The sequence below is a fragment of the Mizuhopecten yessoensis genome, unplaced genomic scaffold (genome assembly GCF_002113885.1).
Source record: "Mizuhopecten yessoensis strain PY_sf001 unplaced genomic scaffold, ASM211388v2 scaffold673, whole genome shotgun sequence".
Classification (NCBI taxonomy): Eukaryota; Metazoa; Mollusca; class Bivalvia; order Pectinida; family Pectinidae; genus Mizuhopecten; species Mizuhopecten yessoensis.
The window spans coordinates 296414-312481 of NW_018403664.1; the positions used below are offsets into that span (position 1 = coordinate 296414).

Here is a 16068-nt window from a genome sequence, read left to right on the forward strand (position 1 = left end):
TGTATAGGCCCCGAATCCCCCTGTATCTACATTGGATCGTAGACGTCGTTCTATTGATCAGGCATTTAATACCGGGATATCCGCTATTATAGTCACAGGTGGTTTTAACGCTAACTACTTGGTCATAATCATACTACATCTACGTACGTTGATTACAAAACCTTAACTTATCCCAGTTAGTAAACGAACCAACGTTTTATACAGTTTGTTTGGCCCATCGACGACTGTGGTCATTTAGGGCCATGGTGATTTTTTTTTTTAAACAAACATGTGAGTAGCGAAGATAAAATGGTTCATTTTAAAAGCATTCGCATTGTAAGTGTAAATAATTAAAATAAAAAGGGGGTTAAAATAATAAAAGAGATAACGAATAGATGATATGGACTATGTGATATATATAACGTCAAAAAAGGTAAGGTGGTTTTAAAGACACCAGAGTCTATAGAATAGACCGATGTTTTTCAAATAGTTGAATAATGCCTTCGAGTCCACGGAACTGAAAATAGTTTTCATATCTGGGACTCGAAAGTAGTTATCACGAATGTGTTTAAAATCGGAACATTCTATTAAAAAATGTTCCACTGTAAATGGAGTGTCACATGCGTGGCATGATGGTGGATCTTCTCGTTTTAAAAGGTACGAGTGAGTAGGATATGTGTGCCAAGTACGGAGTCGATCGAGGACAACTTCCTCTCTACGATCTTTCCGACTTGGAATGGATCGATTTTTTAAGTTTCGGTTGTACTTTAAAAAGTTTGTTGCTGGTCTCGAGAGACCAGCGTTGCTGCCATTCATTTTGAATGGCTGTACGAATAATAGGTTTAAAATCTGTATATGGTAGTTTGATATTTGATTGTTGGAGATTTAATGCATTTTTTGCTTCCCTGTCAACAAATTTGTTGTCTTTAATTCCGACATGGCTCGGAATCCATAGTTAAGTTATTTTGGACTTTTTTGAAATACGAGATATTCGAAGAGCAAGGTTTTGTACGAGTGTGTTTTTAGGATCTCGTAACTGTAAACTCTGTAGGACAGATAGAGAGTCTGAACAAATGATTGCCTTTTTAATGCGGTGTTCATCGATATGGTCGAGGGCCAAACCCATGGCGCATGCTTCAGCAGGAAAGATGGAGGCCCCGTCTGGTAGTCGAACTGAAGTGGAAGAATTAGCAATACAGCAGGCTGCTGCCACTTTCTCACCTTATTTGGAACCATCCGTGTAAAGTTGTGTATGAGAAGGGTAATTCGAAATGCATTTTATACAGAAACAACGTCCTCTTTATTAGATACAGTATGTACAAGCAACTCTTCATTAATGAGGAATTGTTACATTGATGACAGTTTTCTTGACCAGCCATTAAAAAGGTACCATTGTCCGGTTTATGCATCACTCAATCTTGAGAATCCCAAAACGTTTAGTTTTAAAAGTAGTATCTGGTTGTTTGATTTAGGGGACTACGATTTTTACCGACAAAAGCTCAACGATATTAATTGTGACGACAATATCGATATAAACAATTGAAATAAATATGTAGACAATTTGAACCCTGTTATTATTGATACCGCTAAACAGTGTATTCCCAATAAAATGATAACCGTCAGATCTATCAACCCATCGTGGATGTCTTATCAAATTCGTAAACCAATTCGTAAAAGGGAAATATTACACCGTAAAGTAAAGCGTACACCATATGACATAGAATGATCAAGCTTCAAACGGATTGGAAATAAATGTGTAAATGCGGTAAGACGCGAAAAAATCTATTATTTTGAGAAACTCTGCAAAAAAATTGAGACGTCTCTGTATACATGTAGTTAAAAACCCAATGTGGTGGAAATAGTTAACACTTTTATGTCAAACTCCGACAAAACCCCGTTTTATCTGTAAATAGTTTAGTATTATCTGATGATGCAGATAAGGCTAGTGCTTTCAATACATTTATTTTAAATGCTCAATAAATTGTAGATGACGTGAACGCATTTTAACCCCCACCGATAAAGAATCACAATTTTGACATTTTTAATATTATCATTTCCATGCAAGATATTATTGATGTCGTTACAGTTCTGGACTGTTCCAAATCTATTGGTCCTGACCTAATTAATCCACGTTTACTTAAACCCGTAACAAAATATTTAATCTATCTATTACTCATGGTCAGTTCCAACAGGCTTACGTTACATCGGTTATAAGAAAGGGGACCGTTCACTACTCAGTCATTATCGTCCTATTTCACTTTTATCAACAGTTTGGAAGGTAATGGGAAAATGTGTTTTTTAATTTATTTTCAATCTGATTGTTGACCACTCTCTGTTAACGCCAGGTCAGGAGATTCCACTGTCAATCAGTTATCTATAGCTAACGATATTTATTCCGCGCTAGATAAAGGAAAAGAAGTCCGTGTGTTTTTGGTGACATAAACGAGGCCTTCGATAGAGTTTGGCATCGGGGTCTATTGCGTAAATTGTTTTAACTTTGGAATTGATGGTCAATTGCTTATATGGTTCGAAAAATATTTACATAATCTTAAACAGAGAGTGGTTATAAATGGTAATCACGGTAGTCTAGTGGTAGGACGCCGGGCTCGTGACTGAAGGGATGCGAGTTCGACTTTTGTCACGGCACTGTGTTGTATCTTTTAGCAAGATACTTTACTCCACTTGTTGCAGTCTACTCAGCTGTAAATGAGTACGTGGTTGGGTAGTGCTAGAATTGTAAAATGCTAGCTGTGAGCGCCAAAATGGCAGCACCGGCTGTATGCTCCCCAGGGAGTTGAGAAAAGATATTGGCTGGTTGCAAAGGCCCTACAACCACGGATAATAATTTGTGAACCACTTTGAGACGACATACGAACTAGGTTGTGATAAAGCAGTATATAATAACCTCAAATTATTATCATTATTATTATAAATCCTCCGGATGGGCTGAAGTTAATGCTGGGGTACTCCGGGGTTCGATTCTAGGTCCGCTTCTTTTTCTTATATTTATTAATGCTATAGTTAACGGTATAAATGTAATAATTAAACTATTCCCTGATGATACGCATTATACCTCATTGTTGATGTACCAAATGAATCAACGCTCGTCTGATAGCAGTCCGACCTTAGTTCATTAACTTTGAGACTTTGCCTTTTAACATTTTCACAGATGCAACTTAAAAGTCACCTTAACATTTGATAAGGGGTCATAAAATATATATAAAAAAAACACACACAAGAAGTAAAATATATAAGAACACCGAGCTAGACATCTTTTTCTATCGTGTGTTTGACTATATCATATAGCACAATTCGTATATCATCATTTATTTTAAAAGTTCTGTGCTAAACGTTAATAGTATACAGCATTTATGTAACTATACCTTGCTGAAGGATCCTCCTCTATTTATTTTTATATATAACCATAGATGTACTTTTAAAATAGCATCTGCACTTGCCATTTGGCTGCTGTTGGACAAATAAAATATTGAAGGCTTCCTAATAACTACATATAATGAAGGACGGATGCATTAGGTAGTTATATATTAAGGGGACAACTCAGTGAAAGAGTAACGTAAACTATAAATTTAATTGGCGAAAAACTATTGTAGAGAAAAACTGTGCATGAGGGAAAGCCTCAAAGGTCTAGAATGGTGACATTTATCTCCATGGAAAATATGACAACTAATCAGAAAGCACACAAGGCTAACTGATGGTAAAACATAGTTAGTGTGGGATTTAGCCTGTATGTACATTTGATATGGCTACCTTGTTCACTAAGTCTAGTAAGCTTAATGTTTATAGATATTATATATATATATACATATATAGAACTTCTATCCTTCATTAATTTGAAGAAAAAATTATGAGACAGGGTCAGACCAAAACTAACTTCCTACACTGCTATGTGCCTAGATCGTGTCTGTGCCAGGGGATTCATTTTTAGATATTCAATATCAAATCCTGAAGCAAGTCCAAACTACTATCATTAATTAACTTGCTAGTGTGAAACTCGTGGACAATTTAAGGAAGCAGATATCAACAAGGACAACAGACACTAGACTGGCCCCTGTCTCTAGAAGAGAGAATCATTTAGAGAAAATAAATATAATAACAATTTTCATCACTTGGATGTCTGGTTCCAAACTAGGGGGAGATAATTATAAGCTACTAGTAAAAAAAGAGCAGAGAAAATCTTCATAAAAACTTCGGGGCTGGTCCCCAGTCTAAACAGCGCCACACCATGGCTTGATTATAAGCTCAAAGAAATGTTTTGTGTCTATAAGAGGTACATTTGCTTTGATTGCCAGCTAGAAGAAACACAGACAAATGGTTGTATTGGTCATGTAATGAATGTTTATTCAGTGTATAACAGATCTAGGCACAAATCTGTCTGCATCAATTGTAAAGTCAATATCATCATGACTGCATATCATCAATGTTTGAAGGATATAAACACCTTACAAGAAACTGGCACACTTATCTAATTTGCACAAAAGTTTGATAAAATGTCCAACAAGGACATTTATGTCTCTATCATACAATAATTATACCTGCTTAAAGATTTTGCCTAATAGCTGACTGTACTGTGACTGTTATCTGTTCAGTGTAATACACTACGCAAACCATGAGCAGTCACCTCACTCTCTGACCTACATAATTTACATACTCCATTACCACTCAAAGGAATTAAAAACAATATAATGACAATGTAATTGCAATTGGAAACAAATATATTAATAACAACTAAGATATTCTTAACTCAAAGACTACATGTATTGTCCATATCTTGTAACCGTTCTTTTAGTCGGATAAAACCATGCAGCTCTATCAAAGAAAAGCAGCATAAATCACGTAAGCCTACTTGGTAATACACCTAGACATATGGACAAAATTGAGCACAACCATCCAATTAGTGTTTACCGGTAATTTGCATCTGGTTGAGAATTAATTTACATAAGACAAATTATTTTAATGACATGTAGTTGAAAAATGATAAATAATTTGTTGGGCAAGCTTACATGTTTTACACACATCAATTTTTGTTTTAAATACATGTACATGTAGTACAATTTAATCTCTGAGTTTGTTTCAAATGATGACATATTGAACTATTCCGAATGAGTTATGTATGAGATATCAATGGTTCCGGTGAACGTTTAACAACCAGTACACAAAGTGTGGTAATACTGAGATACACTTAAACCATCACAGCAATTAGTAAACACTCATTAAAATGAGACTAAAAGATAAACACATATATATAAAAGTGGATTTTGTATTTTTGTGGACGGAACTGAAAAAAACCGTAGAAAATACATTAACAAAAACATACAACACTAACATACAACTGTCATAATGATTCAATCACACAGTGACCACGGTGGGCTCATGGCATTAATAAGTTAATTTACTTTAATTGGATGTTACATGTGCAATAAAAAATGCAAGTTTATAACATTCATACTAGACCAAAGCCAGAAGCTATGAGAAAACCTTCAGCATAACAGTAATATGTGTGCATAACAAAGATGCAACACAAACTCACACAAACATGATAAATAATCAAAATCACATCGTTTTGTTCTAGCTAATTTGTATTTAAAAGGATTTACTTGTTAACCGGAAAAAATAATCATACTCAATCTGCTACAGATGTTTTTTTCTGTTGTCTATCAGAACATTGTTATTACACTTGACTCCGTCCTTATTAACCTCATTTCCATTGAAACCCCTAAAGCTGTGATCAAAATAGATGCATTTTAATGTATCGGTATGTTAAATTCGGAATGTTTTCCTCTACTATTTACTTATAGTGATTAGATTTTTTTAGAAAGTTTTTTTTTTTTTTTTCAATGATTAGCACACCAAAATCAGCATTGCACATTGCTCAAAGTGGTGAACCATTCAGTTACAAAACACTTCCAAAGTACTATCCATTATGTTCAAGAGAATTTGGAAGGAGGTCTCTGAAGTCTTGTCCATTAGTCAATCTTCAATAACCTAGCGATCAATATTGTGGTGTAAAACTATCCACAGATTTTGTTTCTGTTACAAACTGTCCCAGTCTTCCTGTCGTCTCTCACTGCTTCTGACATGCAACCAATATGTGGCTAGGTTATGGAGGTGCCACTACATATTTGACTTAGGAAGATAGAGGTTTAAAATCCCAGATTAACATTAACTTTGTGAATCAATATCAATATCATCATCTAACAAGCCAACATTCCTGATTGTTGGAGCCCAGATGAGTACAGTTCTACCTAAACCTTGGATAAAGAATACTTGGTGTTTTTAAAGCCTATAGAATATTGGACCCAAATAGTACAGAGCTACAGATAAGTATGGAGTGTGTTATATAGCAACACACTGATAATCACAGCATAGGTGGCACTTAGGAAACATTTAACACATATTTACATCGACTACACTTCACACAACGTGTAGAACAACATCTGACTTAAATCATAAGTCTTCTCACAAAATGGAAAAATGATGATTTATGGAAGATTTTCGGTAATTTAAGAACAAATGATTGTATCTAACATGAGTAATTACAATATTTCTGTATATGCTTATAAATAACTAGAGAACACTATGTATCTTAATATGTACATAAAATTTATGATGAACCAAAGAATTCATGGTGGAATGATGAAAAGCACTCTAGGATTAAATTACCCTCCTTCTCCATGACACAATGCCTCCATAATTGTTTACATTACCCTCCTTCTCCATGACACAATGCCTCCATAATTGTTTACATTACCCTCCTTCTCCATGACACAATGCCTCCATAATTGTTAATCTCACAAAGTGTTCTGGCATCACAACCTCAATACAGGATTCAAACACTATAGACACGTATCAGGTAGGAACACAGTCACAAACACTATAGACACGTATCAGAGGTAGGAACCAAGTGACAAACACTATAGACACGTATCAGGAAGAAACCAAGTCACAAACACTATAGAAACGTATCAGGTAGGAACACAGTCACAACCACTATAGACACGTATCAGGTAGAAACAAAGTCACAAACACTATAGACACGTACCAGGTAGAAACCAAGTCACAAACACTAAAGACACGTATCAGGTAGGAACCAAGTCGCAAACACTGTAGACACGTATCAGGTAGGACCCAAGTCACAAACACTGTAGACACGTATCAGGAAGGAACCAAGTCACAAACACTAAAGACACGTATCAGGTAGGAACCAAGTAACTAAGATTCTTGTGTAAAACATTCTAATTAAAAAATATACGTAACAATATTGTACAAACTGTGCTCATGTTGTTGCTTGCAGTCTAGAACCAAGTCACAAACACTATAGACGCGTATCAGGTAAAAACCAAGTCACAAACACTATAGACTCGTATCAGGTAGAAACCAAGTCACAAACACTAAAGACACGTATCAGGTAGGAACACAGTCCCAAACTCTATAGACACGTATCAGGTAGGAACACAGGCACAAACACTATAGACACGTATCAGGAAGAAACCAAGTCACAAACACTATAGAAACGTATCAGGTAGGAACACAGTCACAACCACTATAGACACGTATCAGGTAGAAACACATTCACAAACACTATAGACACGTATCATGTAGGAACACAGTCACAAACACTATAGGCACGTATCAGGTAGGAACCAAGTCACAAACAGTATAGACACGTATCCGGTAGAAACCAAGTCACAAACACTAAAGACACGTATCAGGTAGGAACACAGTCCCAAACACTATAGACACGTATCAGGTGGGAACCAAGTCACAAACACTATAGACGCGTATCAGGTAAAAACCAAGTCACAAACACTATAGACACATATCAGGTAGGAACACAGTCACAAACACTATAGGCACGTATCAGGTAGGAACCAAGTCACTAAGATTCTTGTGTAAAACATTCTAATTAAAAAATATACGTAACAATATTGTACAAACTGTGCTCATGTTGTTGCTTGCAGTCTAGAACCAAGTCACAAACACTATAGACAGGTGTCAGGTAGGAACACAGTCACAAACACTGTAGACACGTATCAGGAAGGAACCAAGTCACAAACACTAAAGACACGTATCAGGTAGGAACACAGTCCCAAACTCTATAGACACGTATCAGGTAGGAACACAGTCCCAAACTCTATAGACACGTATCAGGTAGGAACACAGGCACAAACACTATAGACACGTATCAGGCAGGAACCAAGTCACAAACACTATAGAGCCGTATCAGGTAGGAACCAAGTCACAAGCACTATAGACACGTATCAGGTAGGAAAACAGTCACAAACACTATAGACACTTATCAGGTAGAAACCAAGTCACAAACACTATGGACACGTATCAGAGGTAGGAACCAAGTCACAAACACGATAGACACGTATCAGGTAGAAACCAAGTCACGAACACTATAGACACGTATCAGGTAGTAACCAAGTCACAAACACTATAGACAGGTGTCAGGTAGGAACACAGTCACAAACACTGTAGACACGTATCAGGTAGGAACCAAGTCGCAAACACTGTAGACACGTATCAGGTAGGACCCAAGTCACACTCACTATAGACACGTATCAGGTAGGAACACAGTCCCAAACTCTATAGACACGTATCAGGTAGGAACACAGTCACAAAAACTATAGACACGTATCAGGTAGAAACACATTCACAAACACTATAGACACGTATCAGGTAGGAACCAAGTCACTAAGATTCTTGTGTAAAACATTCTAATTAAAAAATATACGTAACAATATTGTACAAACTGTGCTCATGTTGTTGCTTGCAGTCTAGAAAGGAATGACACTGCCCGTCCATATTGTGATTTATAAAGCGACAAGAAGTTAAAGGTTATCGAGTAACTGCCCAGTTTCTTTGCCCGTCTACATATCAATCAGTCATAGTGTCATACACACAAAATTGTACAAGTTTTGAAGGAAATCTCCTTATTACAGCATACAACTTTGCAAGAAAGTTTTAGTTTGTTTTCCTAAAATAGGGAACATAAAGATAACAAATGAAGGTTAATTCAAGTATGTATTTCTTTGACAGATTGTGAGGATTAAGTAATTGCTGGTCGGGAAGTAGGTTAATTCCCACATGGCATCACTCCCATCATGACTCAATGTCATAAAGTGTGACAACCATGCACTTCCATTGAATGATTTGTAATTATTGGAATGCAGCATACAATGATAAGTATTAAAGTAAGATGATGCAGAGAAGATATTTAAGGTTAGCAACTAAAGGAAAACAAATTTCAAGTGATCATCTATAAGATAATTAATCAGCCTTCTGTCAGTTGAATACTTCATCTTACTCAGCCTCAGGTTCATCGTGTTAAAAAAACACTATTTAAAACATTTACCTACATCTGTATGTCCTTCAGTGTGACAAAAAAAAAGGTTGAATCAAATTCTACTATTTATTTCCCATCTCCTCTTTAAAAAAATAATGAATAAATTTATGTTCAAATTGTGATCAGCCTGTGATCTAAATGTGTGTGAATATTCTGATTTAGCTTTCATGAAACTTTGCACTAGTAAATGAAGTTAGGTTGAGAATAGGACCAGCCTTCTGTAAAGGCATGGCAGAGTGAGCGAGTAGTTTGACAATCATGTCAATAGATTGACATGGACTGGCATGGTTGCTGGGGTGGAACTGTCATTTATGTATGCGTGAACTACCGCATGCCATAGCCATACTGGTTGTAATCCTCTTCCTCCTGAGCACCATTGTTGATGTAGCGGCCATACTCATCCACAACTGGCTGGCTATACGGGTCCACCATTGGCTGGCTATAAGGGTCCAGCAGGTTTCCGTAGTCATCTGTTGCTTGACTACCTTCCATCACAAAGCCCACATGGGACTCTGGTCGGGCATAGGGTTCATATCCATCGTCTGCATCAGCACCATACCTGGGGATAGACAAACGGTATATTATCTATAGTATTGTAAAATTTCGTTATATATACTTTCATTTCCATTTTTTTCTTCACAGTTCTGATTTCTAGATATCATGTAGTTCGTCAAACACAACTACTGGGTACTTGTCTCACTATCTCAGACATAATGTCTTCCCTATTTTGATGACTGTCAGAATAACTGATACGTTTCATGTCTTTTCTGTCACACAAACCTACTGACATAGTTAAACAATCCTTAAGTGAACTGTTAAACCAATACATAATTGTGAAATGAATTTAGCCTTATATTTACCCATAACCATATGGCTTCCCATCGTACACTCCATTCTCATCAATGTACTCCGGCGTGAGGTGACCATCCATTATTCCATTGTCATATGCATCTATATAAAATAAATAAAATATCCAGTCATTATCACACACCTCTACAAACAAAAAGTAAGATGTATCACATAAGATGTTCAACCCAGTGTATCTACAAACAGGACATGGGACATAATGATTAATAAGACAAACTCGACATGAGACGGAAGTTCTCACAATATCACATGATGTACTCAACCATCACATGTCATCAAATAGTGTTGCCACAGCAAGTCAGTATGACATCAGAGATGCTTTCACTGGTGATGGTCTATTAAGATGTGGACACGGTGTATTGCAGTACTTAAACGGTTAATTTCACAAGTCTGGTGATCAATTTTCAGACTTTCTTTATGCACCCATTGCAACAGCTGAGGTACTTAATTGATCACCAGATGATTTAAAATTACATATATATGTCTAGTAAAGATGTCGAAACAAGACAAGAAACGAAAAATATATCCATTACCCTACCCTGTAATGAAAGACTCATGGTGGCCATTTCAGATTTTTTATTGACCCTATGAACTTACAGGTAAAAAGCTATTAACCTACATTTGTGGTTATCATGAACTTGTTTAAAGTATTGAAATACCATTTCTCTATGTACATATTCACAAGGATTCATTCAAATATCACTGTGACATTGAATGTGTTTCAATCAATTTATTTTAACACAGTTGAAGGCCCTTCCCACCAGCAAGCTCATGGCAAACATGACACCAGAACTTCTTGAAAAGAAGAAGCTTGTAGTATAATTATTTACTTGCCCCTGACTATGGGTCAATGTAATATATTACAACTTAATAGACATTCACTGAAGCAAGCTTTTACCACATCTGACCACTGTGACTATAAATGACGTCCTTAAATGACCTAAGCTGTTAATAGGACGATAAACAAAATAAAACCAAACCAAATAAATGACTATAAATGTGGTTTGAGGCAAATTATTTTAACAAAGTTAATTGTATTTCACATCGGCAAGCTACAAGGTAATATGGTAAATATAATTACTCCAGGCTTTGTGGTTCTTCAGCTGATGTTAATTAAAGAAGAAAGTTGATGACACATGACGGACGCCACACCATGACGTAAGCTCAAAGGTACTGCATGAGCCAATGAATATCAACAGACTAGAGCTGTATTACATTTCACATACATTATGGAAGCTAACACATGAAAATTTAAATTGGTGGATGAAATATTCAGCAAAATAAAGAAAGCAATATGTTTAATAATGAAATATTTATTAAAAAAATGAGACACTTATTTAGATGTAATATGACTTAGAAGTGCTACACCAGTAGACAGTGTTAAACCCAAGCAGACCTGTAAAAGAATCTCTTGTAAAAGGCTCCTTTCGGGCTGGGGTATTGGTGAGAGCTAACATTGAACATATACACGAACACAATATAGCTCTAAGTAAACAGGATTTTACTACATTTGTATAACATGCAAAATACCACAGCTCTTGTTTAATATCACACACAAGTCACTGAAAAAGGCACATTCACTATGAGGTCATAGGGATGATTGGCAGTTCATTGTCATCATATGGATAAATGCCATAGCCTGGTAAGATGAGATGATGTATGTCTCCCAGGGCAGAATAATGTAAATGTGAAGTAATGGTAGAATGGAAATAATTGTGAAAAGTCAAATGTGATCAAAATTATGTCATTACAGGAGAAAATATATCATGCTACGTTACATACCAAAATTAATGGAATTGAAATTGACTTGGAACAAAATGACTGAATAAATGTACACAAGGCTACATTCAATATGTCCCTAGTGATAATGACTGACTCTTCAAAGAGGTGCATGGGTTCAAGGAAGATTTACTTCTTTCAGGTGTTTTTTTTTTTTCATTCAATTATGTTGCATCACAGTGATATTACAGAAGATGGTGTGGATCATTCTGCTATATTGCATCAAAGATAAATTTGACTGTACCGTTTTATGAGATTTTACACAAACATAACTAAATGTGGTCTTACACAGAGTACTTCTCTACCTTACACATATTAGTCCAAATATAAAGAATAATTTTGATCAATGTTGTCAATTAGATATATATGTACAAACAACATAAATTTACAGGTGTGTGATAAGTACTTCTATTTTTAACTTTAAGATTCAAAATAGAATGATCCCTTGTCCCAGTTTGTTTGGAAAAATTAAACCCTGTCCATGTGACTGAAGTACATTTAGCTAACTGTGTACTAGTAACTGAAAGATTTCTTCCAAATAAACAACAGAGTTCTGCATCCCCTCCTGTCACCACTAGTTACCGCACTGCTGAAATACACCACCCTAGTGGACCTAGATGTTACTGTATTCCCATCTACAAAGCTATACAAACAGTCCCAATTCTTGTGGGGGAAAAAAGGAAAATCAATCAGCTCATACTGGTTGCTAAAGAACAAAACTGAATGTGATGTGATATCTATACTCTGTAACACAGCACATGATGCAGAATCTATGATCACTTACCCTTGTTACCTAAAGTTTAAAACAAAATACTCCGCATGAGACGTGAGTGATGGTACATATGAAACACTATACACATAGGAAACATATATTACGGATGTATTACAGTATTTATGCTGTTGTAACATCTATAAAGTGATTACTTGTACACATACAGTACTTTTAAACACATCAAAATTAGCTTCAATTATCAAATGTGCAAAACAACCCTGAACCTGAAATCAAATTGCAATATGATCTTAGGAGGACGGCACATCATATACAATATGATCTTAGGAGGACGGCACATCATATACAATATGATCTTAGGAGGACGGCACATCATATACAATGAAAGTTGGACTAAGATCACAATTTAATTTAAATTCTATACATGTACATCGCTAATCAAATTTCTGCTATAATACAGGTGTTATGTCAATTTAAACTAATGACAATCCTAATCTGTATAGATCTGGCTGTTGAAGGGGGAGGGCAAACACAATTGTGTTTATTGAACAGAGGTTTGGCAAGCCTAGAGCATTTATCTTGTCCCTAAACCAACTCCTGTAGAAGAAGTCTAACCCAGCTAAACCATATAATTTCCCTAACTCACCTCCGTAGAAAAGGTCTGGCCGGTCAAGGATGTCAGCATCCTGGAGGTAGGGGTCGTACTCATCCTCAGGGTACATGTATGGATCAGCCATGTCCTCCATCTGTCTGGTCTCCACCATCTCCAGCCACTGGGAGTTGTGCCAGCGGAACTTCTCCAACTGGATTTTCTTAGCCCATTCCTCATCAAATTCCTGTGTAATACAACATGTAGTATAAACTTCACCTTTCCTCATCAATCTCAATTATACAGCATTAAATTAAATTTACCCTCCTTTATCAAAATCCTGCATATGACAACCTACAGTATCAATTTATCACACCCTCATTTCAGTTCTGTGTTTTAAAACCTACAATATAAAGTTCGCCTTCATCAAAAATATGTATAACCAAAACATACTATCATTTATAGAGTAACATGGTGGGATTCCTGCAAAAAGCTCATGGGTGCTAACATATAATGTCTAACTCAAATATGGGGGCTAGATCAATAATGACAATGAGATAGCATTTACTGGCGTTTCTGCAGCAATGTTATAGATATGGGTGGACTTACTACCAGGCATGAGCTTACTGCTATAAAATACAGAACCTGCTGATTAATTTCTACATACTATCTGTCTGATATCAACCGAACATGTTGCTGTGTCTACCGTGTTTCAGCTGATTATAATATATATCATCCCCTCAACTTACAGCTATGATGTCCAGAGTGTTGTCACACACTTTCCTAATCTCTGCATTTTTGTCATGCATGAGGTCAATCAGGTAGGCTGGGGCCTCTGTCCAGCTGTTAAGGAGCATGTTATGTCAACACCATTATCGGTAATATAATATATCATATCGTTATATAGTCAGTTATATCGGTAATATAATATCGTTATAAAACTAGTACAAGGAATGTAATATATAGAAGATCTGTCATAAGTTTCCCTTCATATTAGATTTATGATACAAGTTTTGGATTTTTCATGTTTGCGAGCCTCTGGCGAGCAATATGAAAAATCTAAAACGAGTATCAGATCTAATATGAAGGGAAACAAATGACAGATTCTTTTTATCATATAACACAAAGTAAACTGTATAATTGTGATCTGAAACAAATATTTTGCCCTTGGCCGCCTCTGAAACGTTGAAAATTGCGTCCGCTTCACAATGACGTGACATCACATTGATTGTTACTATTCAATTGTGATGTCATTTCCGGAGTGATATTACACACGTTACATAAACATAATTTATGTGATGGCTAGTTTATGACACTGCATAACACGGTATTCATATTTTAAATCTGTTTATTATGATGAAACTTCAATATTAATGTGCCAATACATTAAAACCTTAAAGTGATGGAAAACAGGGCTATAATGACTTGAAAACAGTTTTTGAATTGTAGAATATCCTTTCTCAACTTTGTGACATGGCCGGTGACATAACATGAAAGATTAAATGAATCCACTGGTAACACTGCTGTCCAGACTGCAGCACTTTCTGTTCTTCCACTACAAAATCTTTCGTTACCACTTCATAATTAGGACGTATGAATATTCATGCATTCAGTGACCAAGACATAAAAATGTTTTCATTTTCAGCATGTGAATAAACCTTTATTTAAAAGAAATGTGAAGATTGAGGTATTTAGTTAAAGCTACAGGACTCAGTATGCAAAAAGTTAATATAAATTTATATATACTTATGAGGTGTTACTCAATTTAGTTTGATACCCTAACATCTATACTAAATTAAATTATTGTTTTCTGTTTCAAACGACTTTTTTAATATTCATGGCTGAATATGCTGTCATGTAACATGTTAACATTGAATTTCTAAAGATATCAGAATGATACAAAAACCCAATATTTTTCTGAGTCTGACCCAATAACCCATAACTTGTTGATAAGGATACGAGTGTCCTTGATGATGACTTCTCTCGTCGATTCGTGGAATATCATCTGATAGAACACATAGACAATCTGACACACCATCTCATCATCTTCTTGTTTTGCTGCAATGGATGTAATAATTAAGTCTCCATATCGTTTTTCAAAGTTAAAGCCCACTTCAAGTCTACTGTTGATTAAATCCAAAATTAGCAAAAAAGTGTCAAATGAAAACAGTTTAAATTTATATATAAAACAAGCAGAGCAGTAGCCAGATGTGGATTAGACTCTGTAAGATATCAGATGTGGATATAATTCACCATTTAGAAGTTCAATAAGTCACTAAGATATCAGATGTGGATATAATTCACCATTTAGAAGTTCAATAAGTCACTAAGATATCAGATGTGGATATAATTCACCATTTAGAAGTTCAATAAGTCACTAAGATATCAGATGTGGATATAATTCACCATTTAGAAGTTCAATAAGACACTAAGATATCAGGCATGGATATGCAACTTACCATTTAAAAGTTCAATAAGACACTGTATGATGTTAGACTCTGCTAACATCTTTGCACAGGCATCATCGTTACATACAGTACCAACCAGTATAATGACTTGAAGTACGATGTCATCCTCCGCTGATCCTGTGCCAAGTACAAACATAGAATGATCACCTATACTTATCTGCTCTACCATAGGGGTCTATAGAACCTTACACAAAGTACAAACATAGAATGATCACCTATACTTATCTGCTCTACCATAGGGGTCTATAGAACCTTACACAAAGTACAAACATAGAATGATCACCTA

At 35.7% G+C, this 16068-nt stretch overlaps 1 protein-coding gene across 2 annotated transcripts in view; it reads right to left on the reverse strand.

The window, feature by feature from the left end:
• Positions 1 to 9330: 9330 nt before the first annotated feature.
• The window catches only part of LOC110451690 (kinesin-associated protein 3-like), a 16908-nt gene continuing 10170 nt past the window's right edge, over positions 9331 to 16068 (reverse strand). The window contains exons 12-18 of one of the 2 annotated variants that reach the window (XM_021499824.1): positions 15774 to 15899; positions 15274 to 15372; positions 14064 to 14149; positions 13372 to 13561; positions 12780 to 12788; positions 10210 to 10300; positions 9331 to 9908 (exon numbers count right to left, since the gene is read on the reverse strand). In XM_021499824.1, coding sequence (XP_021355499.1) covers positions 9674 to 9908; positions 10210 to 10300; positions 12780 to 12788; positions 13372 to 13561; positions 14064 to 14149; positions 15274 to 15372; positions 15774 to 15899 — 836 coding nt within the window. In that variant the 3' untranslated portion in view covers positions 9331 to 9673. The remainder of the gene's footprint in view (positions 9909 to 10209; positions 10301 to 12779; positions 12789 to 13371; positions 13562 to 14063; positions 14150 to 15273; positions 15373 to 15773; positions 15900 to 16068) is intronic. The other variant, XM_021499833.1, reaches the window with a different exon arrangement.